General features: G+C 42.3%; 1 protein-coding gene across 1 annotated transcript in view; it reads right to left on the reverse strand.

The window, feature by feature from the left end:
• LOC111966726 (von Willebrand factor A domain-containing protein 5B1-like) overlaps window positions 1–16,526 on the reverse strand; it is a 68,302-nt gene that overhangs the window by 25,107 nt on the left and 26,669 nt on the right. The window contains exons 11-17 of the mRNA XM_023991610.2: window positions 13,752–13,866; window positions 12,945–13,130; window positions 8,238–8,445; window positions 4,068–4,270; window positions 1,022–1,289; window positions 464–772; window positions 77–214 (exon numbers count right to left, since the gene is read on the reverse strand). Coding sequence (XP_023847378.1) covers window positions 77–214; window positions 464–772; window positions 1,022–1,289; window positions 4,068–4,270; window positions 8,238–8,445; window positions 12,945–13,130; window positions 13,752–13,866 — 1,427 coding nt within the window. The remainder of the gene's footprint in view (window positions 1–76; window positions 215–463; window positions 773–1,021; window positions 1,290–4,067; window positions 4,271–8,237; window positions 8,446–12,944; window positions 13,131–13,751; window positions 13,867–16,526) is intronic.

Genomic DNA, 16,526 nt, shown 5'->3' on the forward strand with positions numbered 1-16,526 from the left:
TCAAAAAATATATAAAAACTCCCTGCCATACATACATACAAGGCATGTATGCATACCATGAACAGGAGTGTCTCACCTGGGTTGATGTAGTCGATATAGGTCTGTAGATATTCATTAGTGTCCAGATCAACGGGCACAAAGGCAGTGTATTTACTGAGAATGTTACAGGCCTTGCTGGTGTGAATGGCATATAACTGGTATCTTCTGCCAGAACCTGAGAAATCACATGTTGTTGTCACTTCATCATCTCATGATTTACATAAATTCCATAAAAAAAATATTTGGAGAAATCCGCAATCTGATTTCTCACCTGAAATCCTCATCATTACCACAAGGTTGTCACTATTTGATACAGCAAACTATTACCAAAACAAGACGATAAAGACACCAATCACTCCTAAAGACACCAATCACTCCAAAAGACACCATCTGAGCATTGAGATATTACGCATGTCTTACATACCATGCTCAATCTCACACTCCTGATCTACCATGTGCTCAAAGTCCTGAATGATGGAACGTCCAGCTAGGTGATGGAACGTTTCATTCCAGAGTTCCTCGTGAACCTTCTCTTCCCGCTCTCTGCCCTTCAGGTAGGGCTCTATGTCAAAGGTCACCTCCCACTTGACTGGCTTCCCACAGAGCAGGCCAGACACCACAGCCTTACAGAACCCCTTCCCCACGTCCCTGTCCTGAGGGGCTAAGATCAGGTCTGGGGTTGCTGGAGGCTCCTGGGGGGTTTCGATCTCACACAGCTGATTAGGGTAACAGTCTGGTAACACAACAATAAGGAGTAGTTAGGCTGTTTGTCTGGATATCAGTTGTTGAATATATTAGGTCACTACTAGTCATAAATGCAGTGATGGGCTGAATTTAATTTACTGTGCTTATCAGATAATTAGCCATCATTAATACCCATCATTAAAACTACTTTACTTGAAGAGAATATTAAGGTTTGAGGGACTGTATGTGTCTACCACGATCTTTAGCGTGAGTGGGAGGGCTGTGGTTGTGGACCTACCTGCGTCTCCGAAGCTGCTGACAGAGGGGTCAGTGGAGGACGAGCCGTCTTCCCCAACAGTGCTCCTGGCTCCTCCTAAGGCGTGCTCTGTATAAGCCCAGCTCCTGGTGGCTCTGGCCTGCAGCTTGGAGCCGGGGGAGTGGGCCTGCTCTGGCTCCGCCTCCTGGGGAGCCCCCTCCTGCTGGGGGGAGGGCCTATGAGAAGCCCCATTGGTAGGGCACCCCCTGAAGGCCGTGGCAGATGTCGCACACAGGCTCACCAGCTGTGGCTGTCAGGGGTTAGACATAAAACGCCAGATACATTCTGATTATCTGTTATGATATTGCTTGCACCACAATTTAAATGAGACGATGTCAATTTGTATCAAATGTTTTGTCATAGAGTACCAGTCAAAAGTTTGGACACACCTACTCATTCAAGGGGTTTTCTTTATTTTTACTATTTTCTTCATTGTAGAATAATAGTGAAGACATCTAAACTATAAAATAACACATATGGAATCATGTAGTAACCAAAAAAGTGTTAAACAATTCAAAATATATTTTATATTTGAGATTATTCAAAGTAGCCACCCTTTGCCTTGACAGCATTGCACACTCTTGGTAAGTCTCTCAACCAGCTTCATGAGGTGGTCACCTGGAATGCATTTCAATTGTGCCTTGTTAAAAGTTAATTTGTGGAAGTTCTTTCCTTCTTAATGTGTTTGAGCCAATCAGTTGAGTTGTGACAAGGTAGGGGTGGTATACAGAAGATAGCCCTATTTGGTAAAAGACCAAGTCCATATTATGGCAAGAAAAGCTCAAATAAGCAAAGAGAAATTACAGTCCATCACATCATTACTTTAAGACATGAAGATCAGTCAATCAGGAAAATGTCAAGAACTTTGAGAGTTTCTTCAAGTGCAGTCACAAAAACCATCAAGCGCTATGATGAAACTGGCTCTCATGAGGACCGCCACAGGAAAGGAAGACCCATAGTTACCTCTGCTGCAGAGGATAAGTTCATTAGAGTTACCAGACTCAGAAATTGCAGCCCAAATAAATGCTTCACAGAGTTCAAGTAAGACACATCTCAACATCAGCTGTTCAGAGGAGACTGCGTGAATCAGGCCTTTATGGTGAAATTGCTGCAAAGAATCCACTACTTATGGACACCAATAAAAAGAAGAGACTTGCTTGGGCCAAGAAACATGAGCAATGGACATTAGACCAGTGGAAATCTGTCCTTTGGTCTGATGAGTCCAAATTTTCGATTTCGATGGGATGGTGTAGGGGTGCTTTGCTGGTGACATAGTCAGTGATTTATTTAGAATTCAAGGCACACTTAACCAGGATGGCTACCACAGCATTCTACAGCGATGCGCCATCACCATCTGGTTTGCGCTTAGTGGGACTATAATTTGTTTTTCAACAGGACAATGACCCAAAACACACCTCCAGGATGGAGAGTGATGGTGCGTTGCATCAGATGACCTGGCCTCCACAATCACCCAACCTCAACCCAATTTAGATAGTTTGGGATGAGTTGGCCCGCAAAGTGAAGGAAAAGCAGCCAACAAGTGTTCAGCGTATGTGGGAACTCCTTCAAGACTGTTGGAAAAGCATTCCTCATGAAGCTGGTTGAGAGAATGCCAAGAGTGGGCAAAGCTGTCATCAAGACAAAGGGTGGCTACTTTGAAGAATCTCAAATATATTTGATTTGTTTAACACTTTTTGGGTTACTACTGTACATGATTCCATGTGTTATTTCATGGTTTTAATGTCTTCACTATTATTCTACAATTTAGAAAATAGTAAAAATAAAGAAAATCCCTTGAATGAGTAGGTGTGTCCAAACTTTTAACTGGTACCATAAAACCTGTTTGTTTTAATAAGCAGATCAATAATCTCAGCACCCAGTACCAAATCACTGGTAACTATCACAGTTTGCAGATCAATGTCAATTCCCAAGTAATGTCAGATGTGTGCGTACTGGTAGCGAAGTCAGGTGCAGGAGAGCAGAGATTTGTGAACAGGCGCACACTTTATTTAGGCAAAAGTGCAAAACGCGCAAAACAGTCACAAGAATTATGTTTAACAATAAACATCTTCGTGAAAAATAACACGGAAAAACAAGCCAGTCTGGCGCGTCAACAATACACACGTAACACAAACAATCTTACACAAAGACATGATGGGGACCAGAGGAATAAATACATGTAGATTGATTGGGGAATGAAAACCAGTTGTGCAGGGAACAAGACAAAACAAATGGATACATGAAAAATGGAGCGGCGATGTCTAGAAAGCCGGTGACGTTGACCGCCCGAACAAGGAGAGGAGCCGACTTCGGTGGAAGTCGTGACAAGTAAATCATTTGTACAAGGACAGGTACCATTGAGAGACAGGTGAGCCTTGTCTTGATTATGCCCATATTCTTCGGGCAACTTTCAGACCCTATATTGTCAATCGTGAAATGATTGTGGCCCTCATTAGTGATGAGAGCACCTTCTTCTTTTGTATTCTTGATTACACTCCAACTCATCCCAAGGTCAGATAGCTTTCTCCCAGCCCTTTTGTAGTTCTCCAATGCCACTGTAATATCAACATTGACTGCCTGGGTTGTATTGCTGCCAGGCATAGCGAAAGAGAGTTGAGATTTTAATATCCGTGTACATGCGCACCCAAAACACCTGATGCAGAAATATCAACCTGTAAAAACCAACCTGGTTCTTACTTTCCCTATGAAAGCATATTATTTTTGCTCCAATGTCTTACATATTCTGTGGTGTTCTCAAATGGCTTTGTGTGGTTAAGAATGAACAATAAATTGAAGATTGAACCGTGGATTATATTAAGACATGTTTCTAACGTATTCTATACATGTTTTTATTTTCTAGAAAAATTCCCCTCATAGTCATTGTTCTTCAAATTAAAAGTAGAGTGGGAGATAGATGAAGAAGAGAGAGACACAGTAGGAACAGTGGACACAGGGATCAAACCCCAGTCTCCAGAGTCGAGAGCCAGATCTGTTGCCAGTGCAACAAGATTACAGACTCTGCACTCACCTGGCATTCAGTCTTCCACTGTGCTCCATAGTCAGGGCTGGTCTGTCCAATCAGCTCCTGGACCTTAGCTCTCCTCAGCGGGTTCTTCCCCTCTACAGAGCTGGGGTCACTGGGAGTGTAGGTCTTCTTCATGTTGGGGTTGTAGTCCACTATCTGGTTGGTGCTATACCCATGTCTTCTAGGTGACGTTTTACTGTCCATACCTATGGGTTTGTGAAAAGATTACAATCAGTTTTGTGCACAAATAAACATGACTGAGTGATCATGTCTGACTGAGTTATCATGTCTCTCAGGTAAGAAGAAGGGCGGGGGTGTATGCCTTGTGATTAACGACTCATGGTGTGATCATAACAACATACAGGAACTTAAGTCCTTTTGTTCACCTGACCTAGAATTCCTTACAATCAAATGCCGACCACATTATCTTCCAAGAGAATTCTCTTCGATTATAGTCACAGACTGTGATAGCAGATACATCAACGGCCCTGAAAGAACTTCACTGGACTCTATGTAAACTGTAAACCATACATCCTGAGGTTGCGTTTATTGTAGCTGGGGATTTTAACAAAGCTAATCTGAGAACAAGGCTTCCTAAATTCTATCAGCATATCGAATGCGCGACACGGGCTGGTAGCATTCTCGACCATTGCTACTCTAACTTCCGCGACGCATACAAAGCCCTCCCCCGCCTCCCTTCGGCAAATCTGACCATGACTCCATTTTGTTGCTCCCAGCCTATAGACAGAAACTAAAACAGGAAACGCCCGTGCTCAGGTCTACCAACGCTGGTCTAACCAATCGGATTCCACGCTTAAAGATTGCTTCGATCACGTGTGGACTGGGATATGTTCCGGGTAGCCTCAGACAACAACATTGATGTATACGCTGACTCGGTGAGCGAGTAATTAACAAGTGTATTGGTGTGACTATTAAAACCTTTCCTAACCAGAAACCGTGGATTGATGGCAGCATTGCGCAAAACTGAAAGGGCAAACCACCGCTTTTAATCATGGCAAGACGACTGGAAACATGACCAAATACAAACAGTGTAGCTATTCCCTCCGCAAGGCAATCAAACAAGCAAAGCGTCAGTATAGAGACAAAGTAGAGTCGCAATTCAATGGCTCAAACACGAGACATTGGTGAAGGTATACATTTTGAAACAAATAACTATATACAAAATACCAAAATGGTATTCTAACACACCCCCCAAAAAAATTGAGGGGAAAAAATGGGGAAAAAAGGGGAAAGATTTGAAAAACAAATATGAAGGAAAAAAATATATACATTTACAAAATAACATGGGTACCTATATACACACTTTCAATATTTGGAAGACCCTCAGTCATCTATCAAATCAAATCTATTTATATAGCCCTTCGTACATCAGCTAATATCTCAAAGTGCTGTACAGAAACCCAGCCAAAAAACCCAAACAGCAAGCAATGCAGTGTAGAAGCACGGTGGCTAGGAAAAACTCCCTAGAAAGGCCAAAACCTAGGAAGAAACCTATATATATATACACACACAAACATAGGCTATGGGTCGTTCACATACATACAAACATACCCTCACTGACAATGAATAGCCAACGTGTACTTTACACATTTCATTACATTTTTATATATTGCAAATAAAATGTAAAAACAATCACAAATAATATTTTATATTATTAATTTCAAACAACGGCATTAGCATGAGAAGAACTTACCAGTCCAAAACAATGTCCTCTCCGTTCAAAAAACATGCCTCCGTTTCAGAATCATAGCTATGGCTATGGTCGCTAATGGAGTCCTCTTATAAAAAGCAGATCTGTCTCACTTTCACGATCAATTTCCTCTATAATTTTGTCTACATTCGTATATCTAGTCTTAGATTTAGCTTTCCCTGACTTATTCGCCATGATGTTGGATAAATAAACAGCTGAAGATGCAAGTTACCGAAATACTGCTGTGCGTAATAAGCTTGGCTCCTTCCAGTACTAAAATGCAATGGCGAAAGACCTTCGTTACTCCGGAGTTCACTATATGGGTTGGTCTTCCAACAAGAACCATTAGATATTGCCGTTTACCTCTGCTCATTGGCTATCTACCCAGCTAGATTTCAAGACGATCAGTGGTCATTGGGTTAAAATACAGTCAATCAACGAAACAGCGGTCATATAATTGGTGCACAATGAGGTCGTTACTTCTTGTCTTCCAATCGTTTTTTTCGGGTCAATACGTCCCGCGAAATGACCCATCAAGTGCAAGGAAACTCAACATGACTGGATAAAGTCAGGTTTAGTCTGTGTATTTACTTTGAATGTTTCGTCGAAAATTGAATGACACGAAATTCAACGAGATAAGCGTTCACAAAATGTTTCGTGTTAGGCTATAAAAATGGATTTAACCGAACAAAAGACCATTCATTGTGTAACAATGAGCCTTGGGATTGCAAACAGAGCAAGATCTTCAAAGGTAAACSATTTATTTCAYTGCAATCTGTGATTYTGTTACGSCWGTGCTGGTTGAAAWAGTAKTTTGGTATGGAGCTCTGTGCTCAGATAATCGCATCGTATTCTTTCGCAGTAAATCCTTTTTTAAATCTGACAACGCAGTTGGATTAGCAAGATTCTAGGCTTTTGAAGCATGTGAGACATATGTATTTTCAGGAATGTTTAGTATGACTATTTGTGGCGATCACCGTATGTTGTCGAATTCAAACCCGTATCCGGGATCCGTAGATCAGAGAAGTTAACCCTCGCAAGGCTGCCGGCCCAGACGGCATCCCTAGCCGTGTCCTCAGAGCATGCGCAGACCAGCTGCCTGGTGTGTTTACGAACATATTCAATCAATCCCTATCCCAGTCTGCTGTGCCCACATGATTCAAGATTGCCGCTATTGTTCCTGTTCCCAAGAAAGCTAAGGTAACTGAACTAAATGACTATCGACACCGTAGCACTCACTTCTGTCATCATGAAGTGCTTTGAGAGACTAGTCAAGGATCATATCACCTCCCCCCTACCTGATACCCTAGACCCGCTCCAATTTGCTTACCGCCCCAATAGGTCCACAGATGACACAATCGCCATCACACTGCACACTGCCCTATCCCATCTGGACAAGAGGAATACCTATGTAAGAATGCTGTTCATTGACTACAGCTCAGCATTTAACACAATAGTACCCTCCAAACTCGTCATTAAGCTCGAGACCCTGGGTCTCGACCCCGCCCTGTGCAACTGGGTCCTGGACTTTCTGACGGGCCACCCCCAGGTCGTGAGGGTAGGAAACAACATCTCAACCGAGCTGATCCTCAACACTGGGGCCCCACTAGGGTGCATTCTCAGCCCTCTCCTGTACTCCCCAAATTTTACAGATGCACAATCGAGAGCATCCTGTCGGGCTGTATCACCGCCTGTTACGGCAACTGCTCCGCCCACAACTGCAAGGCTCTCCAGAGGGTAGTGCGGTCTGCACAACGCATCACCGGGGGCAAACTACCTGCCCTCCAGGACACCTACAGCACCTGATGTCACAGGAAGGCCAAAAATATCATCAAGGACAACAACCACCCGAGCCACTGCCTATTCAGCCCGCTATCATCCAGAAGGCGAGGTCAGTACAGGTGCATCAAAGCTGGAACCGAGAGACTGAAAAACAGCTTCTATGTCAAGGCCTTCAGACTGTTAAACAGCCATCACTAACATAGAGTGGCTGCTGCAAACATACAGACTCAAATTTCTTGCCACTTTAATGAATTTAATACATGGATTTAATAAAGGTATCACTAGTCACTTTAAATAACACCACTTTAATAATGTATAAATATCCTACATTACTCATCTCATATGTATATACTGTATTCAATACCATCTACTGCATCTGCCTATGTCGCACTGACATCGCTCATCCATATATTTACATGTACATATTCTTATTCATTCCTTTACATTTGTGTGTATAAGGTAGTCATTGTGAATTTAGATTACTTGTTAGATATTACTTCACTGTCGGAACTAGAAGCACAAGCATTTCTATACACTTGCATTAATATCTGCTAACCATGTGTATGTGACCAATAAAATGTGATTTGATTTGATGTCTGACTAAGTGATCGTTACTGTGCGCATTGGATGACATTTAAACCAGTGGAAATGCAGAGATGATTAAACCTCTGGATTCTTACCCATGGCATTATGCTTTGTGGGGCCAGGGCTGCTCTCTGACATGGAGTCTTGGTAGGAGTCAAACATAGGGCTGAAGTGTATGTCCCTGTGGGTTCCCTGACAGTCAGAGAAGCCCGTAGTCGTCCCTGTGTCCTCCTCTTGGGAGTGGTAGAACACAGAGCTGGCTGAGTCATTGGAACGCATCATACTGTAGTGCTTCCTCTTATCCTGGTGGAAGAGTTGAATGGGAAATGTGTGAGTCCTGTATATCTACACCACTTGAGAGACAGTAATTGACAGTTGCTGACAGAGACATTCATTTCAAGATATTGTTTTTCGACACATTTTCAAAGAGCATATACAGTTGTCGGAAGTTTACATACACTTAGGTTGGAGTCATTAAAACTCGTTTTTCAACCACTCCCCAAATTTCTTGTTAACAAACTATAGTTTGACCAAGTCGGTTAGGACATCTACTTTGTGCATGACACAAGTAATTTTTCCAACAATTGTTTACAGACAGATTATTTCACTTATAATTCACTGTATCACAATTCCAGTGGTTCAGAAGTTTACATACACTAAGTTGACTGTGCCTTTAAACAGCTTGGAAAATTCCAGAAAATTATGTCATGGCTTTAGAAGCTTCTGAGTCCAAAATCTTTGCTAAGCTGACAATGTAAAAAATCTGCCCCTGAACAAGGCCATTAACCCACTATTCCCTGGTAGGCCGTCATTGTAAATAAGAATTTGTTCTTAACTGACTTGCCTAGTTTAATAAAAAAATACAAAAATTAATATAGGGGTTAGGCCTACTGTAAATTGCATTATGGCTGAGCATGGACATGCCAAATGTTGTCAATAAGCAAGATAAAATACATTATTAGCAAGATTAAATGTATTATTAATAAGGCCTAAAAAGAGAGTGAATAATTCGAATCAAATTCTAAACAAAACAACAACTTGTTGGCAGGCACCACCATAATTGGAGTGTGTTATGCACATACAAACCTCTCACAGTAGCTGGACAAAGATCCAATATAAAGAGAAAGGAGAATGTCCACTCACCTTTATACTACTTCTAAATATAACGTTTTATATACATTGAACAAAAATATAAACGCAAAAACTCCAAATATTTTACAGAGTTACAGTTCATGTTGAAATTAATTCATTTGGCCCTAATCTATGGATTTCACTTGACTGAGAATACAGATATGCATCTGTTGGTCACATATAACTTTTTTAAAAGGTAGGGGCGTGGATCAGGAAACCAGTCAGTATCTGGTATGACCACCATTTGCCTCATGCAGTGCGACACATCTCCTTCACATAGAGTTGATCAGGCTGTTGATTGTGGCCTGTGGAATGTTGTCCCACTCCTCTTCAATATGGCCGTGTGAAGTTTCTGGATATTGGCAGGAACTGGAACACGCTGTCGTACACGTCAATTCAGAGCATCCCAAACATGCTCAATGGGTGACATGTCTGGTGAGTATGCAGGCCATGGAAGAACTGGGACATTTTCAGCTTCCAGGAATTGTGTACAGATCCTTTCGACATGGGGCCGTGCATTATCATGCTGAAATATGAGGTGACGGCGGAGGATGAATGGCACGACAATGGGCCTCAGGATCTCGTCACAGTATCTGTGTGTGTTTGTGTTCGTTGTCCGTAGCTTATGTCTGCCCATACCATAACCCCACCGCCACCATGGGGCACTCTGTTCACAACGATGACATCAGCTAACCATTCACCCACACGACACCATACACGCTCGCAATCTGCCATCTGACCGGTACAGTTGAAACCGGGATTCATCCATGAAAAGCACACTTCTCCAGGGTGCCAGCGGCCATCGAATGCGAGCATTTGCCCACTGAAGTCGGTTACGATACTGCAGTCAGGTCAAGACTCTGGTGAGGACGATGAGCACGCAGATGAGCTTCCCTGAGACGGTTTCTGACAGTTTTTGCATAAATTCTTTGGATGAGCAAACCCAGTTTCATCGGCTGCCAGGGTCGCTGGACTCAGACGATCCCGCAGGTGAAGAAGACGGATGTGGAGGTCCTGGGCTGGCATGGTTACACGTGGTCTGCGGTTGTGAGGCCGGTTGGACGTACTGCCAAATTCTCTAAAACGACGTTGGAGGCAGCTTATGGAAGAGAAATGAGCATTCAATTATCTGGCAACAGCTCTGGTGGACATTCCTGCAGTCAGCATGCCAATTGCACGTTCCCTCAAAACTTGAGACATCTTTGGCATTGTGTTGTGTGACAAATTGCACATTTTAGAGTTGTATTTTATTGTCCCAAGCACAAGGTGCACCTCTGTAATGACCATGCTGTTTAATCTGCTTCTTGATATGCCACACCTGTAAAGTGGATGGATTATCTTGGCAAAGGAGAAATGCTCATTAACAGGGATGTAAACAAATGTGTGCACAAAATATGAGAGAAATAAGCTTTTAGTGCACATTTCTGGGATCGTATATTTCAGGTCATGAAATATGGCACCAACACTTTACATGTTGCATTTCTATTTTCGTTTAGTGTACATATTGGAACCATCTTACAGATTGTAGTCACACCTCCAAAAGCTGTATTGCATGCATGCCAGCAACATTCTCAACATAAAACTAGGACAGTGAATCATTCTAATAAGTTTGGTTTTTCAACAATAAATGAATAAATGATATCATGAAATCCCCATCATAAAAAAGACAGGATGCATTGCTGTTGAACCAGCCTTCGTTATAGTAGGCCTAGAGTAAGGGGAGCCTACAAAGAGCTTGGGTTTTAAAAACATTAAACGAAAAACAAACACTGAGGTTCTCATCTCTTGTTTAATGATGGGCATGGAAACACGTAGCCTACATCATGGAGCGGGTTTTACACACGTCCAAAACATAGCTAACATAATGTAGGCATGCCTACAATACATAGCTAAAATAATGTAGGCATGCCTACAATACATAGCTAAAATAATGTAGGCATGCCTACAATAAGATAAAATAATGTAGCATGCCTAAATACATGTTCATCCAGAACGCCGCAGCCCGTCTGGTGTTCAACCTTCCCAAGTTCTCTCCACGTCACCCCGCTCCTCCGCTCTCTCCACTGGCTTCCAGTTGAAGCTCGCATCCGCTACAAGACCATGGTGCTTGCCTACGGAGCTGTGAGGGGAACGGCACCTCAGTACTCCAGGCTCTGATCAGGCCCTACACCCAAACAAGGGCTGCGTTCATCCACCTCTGGCCTGCTCGCCTCCCTACCACTGAGGAAGTACAGTTCCCGCTCAGCCCAGTCAAAACTGTTTCGCTGCTCTGGCCCCCCAATGGTGGAACAAACTCCCTCACGACGCCAGGACAGCGGAGTCAATCACCACCTTCCGGAGACACCTGAAACCCCACCTCTTTAAGGAATACCTAGGATAGGATAAAGTAATCCTTCTCACCCCCCCCCCCCTTAAAGATTTAGATGCACTATTGTAAAGTGGCTGTTCCACTGGATGTCATAAGGTGAATGCACCAATTTGTAAGTCGCTCTGGATAAGAGCGTCTGCTAAATGACTTAAAATGTAAATGTTAAATGTAATACATAGCTAAAATAATGTAGGCATGCCTACAATACATAGATAAAATAATGTAGGCATGCTACAATACATAGCTAAAATAATGTAGGCATGCCTACAATACATAGATAAAATAATGTAGGCATGCCTACAATACATAGCTAATAATGTAGCTGCCTACAATACTAGCTAATAATGTAGGCATGCCTACAATACATAGATTAAAATAATGTAGGCATGCCTACAATACATAGCTATAAATAATGTAGGCATGCCTACAATACAATACATAGATAAAATAATGTAGGCATGCCTACAATACATAGATAAAAAGGAAATGTCAAGTCACTGTTTTGCTCATCTCAAACTTCATATTTTAATAAAGCTTTGGTGATTAAGATTTATTTCCAAGCAGTCTCATGACGAGCCAAACACTTTACTGGTGGTCTTAACTAGTCTACATGATTACATCGGGAAGGACACAAATAAGAAAATACTTAGTTGAAAGAAGGGGAGGCTATGTTTGGTTTTTAATCAAATAAAATGGGGAAAAAACATTAGTGTTTTATGGTTCTAAAATGTAGAAACATAAAACACTAACGTTTTTCCCCCATTTCATTTGATTAAAAAACAAACATAGTCCCTCCTTTCAATTAAGTATTTTTTTAACACCAAGTATACAGGCACCAAATCACATATTGGGCAGTGTGCGTCACTGCTGGATAGGCTGCGTTTCCGCTGTAAAAATTCATGCAATAACCAACTGCATTACTGCTAAAACAAGCTTTTGGTTAGTCTTAAATATCCCTACCAGCGCTGCCTGAAATTAGCACTTTGGATCATGTTTTAAGGACACGCCTCAAACATTTCCACCCCTCCCATCTGGGCGCAAGCGTGCTGATGTTTGACAGGTAAATTGCTGAACCTGGCGTTTGGGCTGGAAAATGCCAGTGCGGCAGTTTTTACGTGACGAAATTGCAAACTAATGTGCGCCTTAATGTCAGCTGAAAATAGAGCCCAGAGAATACCTACTGAATTGAAATACAGGGGAACAGATACAGTCACATTCAGGAGTGAGAAGACTCAATATGTTAAACACACTATATGAATACATATTACATAGCCACTTTATGTCAAGGTGTAGGCCTACTTACAGACTTGGGGTTGGGATGGTAGCGTGTGGTGTCACAGACAACACTGTAGCCAATCAGACGGTCCCCAGGGAACAGGAAGCTGGAGCCTACAGGGGAGAGCAACACTTCCTTGGTCTCAGGGAACAACCAGTCAATGGCAATGTCACTCAGCACTGGGGCCATGGTCTTCTTCAGAGACTTGATCATCTGGGAGAATATAAACAGAGAGATATACAGTTGAAATAGAATAGAAAGAGAGATCTATTGAAATTATTATTATGTTTTTCAGTGACTTAATAATAATTTGGTGGGTACATATATTTGTCCTATTTCACACATTCAGACTCTAACCGCAAGGCTACCTGCTGCATATAGACAGAGAAATGCAGGTAACATAGCATTGAGTTCCAGCGTTATAGAAGTTCAGTACGGATTGCAAAACCACAGCATTGCGCGTCTGGGCTCGTGAGACTACAGATGGCATAGAATAGAGATCTATTGAAATTATTACGACATACCCAGAAACCCTCTGCCTGTACAATACAATTGTGACATTGTACGTCTGCATGTCTCTGTTGCCTTGAGTTTTACATACCGGTAATGAGAAAACAGGCCTGTAAGCCTGTAAGCCTGTGAGAATAGAATAATTAATTATTTCAAAAGTATGCTGTGAAGCAGACTGATTCTAATGGGTGTTTTGCTCAACAAAATGAATTGTTAATTGGTAACAGTAGTTCTGCATCCACTGCATAATGACCCTCCTCTATGACATTCAGAATAGCTGGTTGTCGCAAAGAGGAGGATAAACATGTCATTGGAAATTAAGACCTTGGGCTGCAGTCTCTCCCCTTCTGCCAAGAACTCTGCCGTTCCTTTGGAAACAGTAGCCAGTCCAGTCACCAGTCTCCTGCAAGCACTCTGACCGATGCCGAAAGTGTAGCACCTGCCAAAACAAGATACACATCTCCTCAGCTCAGGCTTAGAGAAAGACCTGAAAAGATCTATAGCTATCTGAGCCTAATAAAAGTCACACACCTTTTCTCTCAGATAGGGCTTTCTCTGTGAGGGAATGCATGTCTATCGAGATGGTCCGGTGGTACATATAGGTGATGCTATATTACAAAACAGCCCCCTCAAAGTATTGGGTTATATCAGTAATGTAATTTGTTGCGCATCGTAGCAGAAAACTAAGATGATGCCAAATTGGAAATTGTATTTCAGTCTTGAAAGCCAAGACGTGCCTGGGGAGTGAGATTCTTGAAAAGGAGAGAGAAAGAGAGAGAGAGAGAGAGAGAGAGATTGATAAAGAGAGAGAGAAATGGTCAGACTTGGCTGATGGTCTATTTTCATCATCCAGTCTAATGTTGTATCTCATCAGTTTTCTCATTAGGTTTGTCAATTACACTTCACAGCTCATACTGAGGATGAATTAGAGATGGCTGAGATGATCTCTGTCTCAACACCAGCAGATGCACCAGCGATGGCTCCTCTGCATATTTGATGAGGTCAAACAGTGGGGATTAAAAAGGAAACGCAACATTTAGCATAGCTACATGTCTGACGTAGACTCCTGGGATATGTCTCAACTGCTACCCTATTCCTTATAGTGCCCTACTTTTGACCAGGGCCCATGGCTCTGGTCAAAGGTAGTGCACTAGGTACGGAATAGGGTGCCATTTGGGACGCAGCCCTGGTAGCAGAGATTCATTAGTATTTGCTCTGTCCACTGACCGGGGGTGTGCTGATTTGTGAGAGTGGAGCGATAATCAATCTGGACGCGTGGACGGATTGGCCGGACCACTGTGTATCTAATCCAATCATCTAGGGGCATTCATCCATTAAAAAAGGAGAAGACTTAAAGTCATTAAATCAGGAGTAGTTCAGGAGAGGATGACTGCGGACAAGGATTGCAGATGCAACAAACAAAGTGAAACAATATCCCATTCCCTGCAGAGAGTACTGTGTTATTGCCTTTCTTGGTCTATCAACAGCTGGTGTTTTGATTCTGTAGGGGCATGTTCAGAGCGTCAGCGTGTTGCAGTGTTTGAAAATATTACTATTACCAACACTATATGACATTGTTGACACAGTGAGTTGATTTGACTTTACCATACCCAACGCCGATTTAGTTTTTTGTAGTCACACCTAATAATATCAAGAAGTGTGCAAATATTAGGTGCATATTTCCAAGCTTCATTTTAAAAGGATTACTGAGCAATAACAAGGTTTTGCACTTAAGCTCCCTCCAATCCTCTAGCCTTGATTACATGTCTGAATGGCTTGTTGTGCAAATGCTGTGAGCAAAATAATCATTAACAAGAGAGGACATGCATTAGCAGGCTCCATCATATTGAATGGGCTAATTGCAACCATCGAAAGCCACCAGATTATCGCCATCTGATCTCTTGTTAAACCATTAATACGCTCTGAAATCACCCGCACAGCTGATCTCAATTGCAAACAACATTGGCCAGTCATTTACCGCTCTCTAACGGATGTCTAAATTTTCTTTTAGTCTTGATTGCAGCCAACATTTTTCAAGACTATTTCGCCCTCTGGTTGGAATTATTATCGGAACAACAGTCATTTTTTGAGCAGACTTCTGTACAAATCTACTGTGGCAATTTACCTAACACGTTGTATGAATGGAAATTTTGTGTATGTTCATTACATGAAATCCAAATAAAAATCAAATTAAATTACAGGTTGTAATGCAACAAAATAGGAAAAACGCCAAGGGGGATGAATACTTTTGCAAGGCACTGTATATATATATACAGTGGGGAGAACAAGTATTTGATACACTGCCGATTTTGCAGGTTTTCCTACTTACAAAGCATGTAGAGGTCCCTGTCATTTTATCATAGGTACACTTCAACTGTGAGAGACGGAATCTAAAACAAAAATCCAGAAAATCACATTGTATGATTTTTAAGTAATTAATTTGCATTTTATTGCATGACATAAGTATTTGATCACCTACCAACCAGTAAGAATTCCGGCTCTCACAGACCTGTTAGTTTTTCTTTAAGAAGCCCTCCTGTCTCCACTCATTACCTGTATTAACTGCACCTGTTTGAACTCGTTACCTGTTATAAAAGACACCTGTCCACACACTCAATCAAACAGACTCCAACCTCTCCACAATGGCCAAGACCAGAGAGCTGTGTAAGGACATCAGGGATAAATTGAGACCGTGTACAAGGCTGGGATGGGCTACAGGACAATAGCCAAGCAGCTTGGTGAGAGGCAACACTGTTGGCACAATTATTAGAAAATGGAAGAAGTTCAAGATGACGGTCACATCACCCTCGGTCTGGGGCTCCATGCAAGATCTCACCTCGTGGGGCATCAATGATCAATGAGGAATGTGAGGGATCAGCCCAGAACTACACGGCAGACCTGGTCAAACTGCCTGAAGAGAGCTGGGAACAGTCTCAAAGAAACCATTAGTAACACACTACGCCGTCATGGATTAAAATCCTGCAGCGGGCACGCAAGGTCCCTGCCTGCAAGCCAGCGCATGTCCAGGCCCCGTCTGAAGTTTTGCCAATGACCATGCTGGGGATGATCCGAGAGGAATGGGCTGAAGGTCTCATGTGG

This window comes from Salvelinus sp. IW2-2015, linkage group LG7 (genome assembly GCF_002910315.2).
Source record: "Salvelinus sp. IW2-2015 linkage group LG7, ASM291031v2, whole genome shotgun sequence".
NCBI lineage: Eukaryota > Metazoa > Chordata > Actinopteri > Salmoniformes > Salmonidae > Salvelinus > Salvelinus sp. IW2-2015.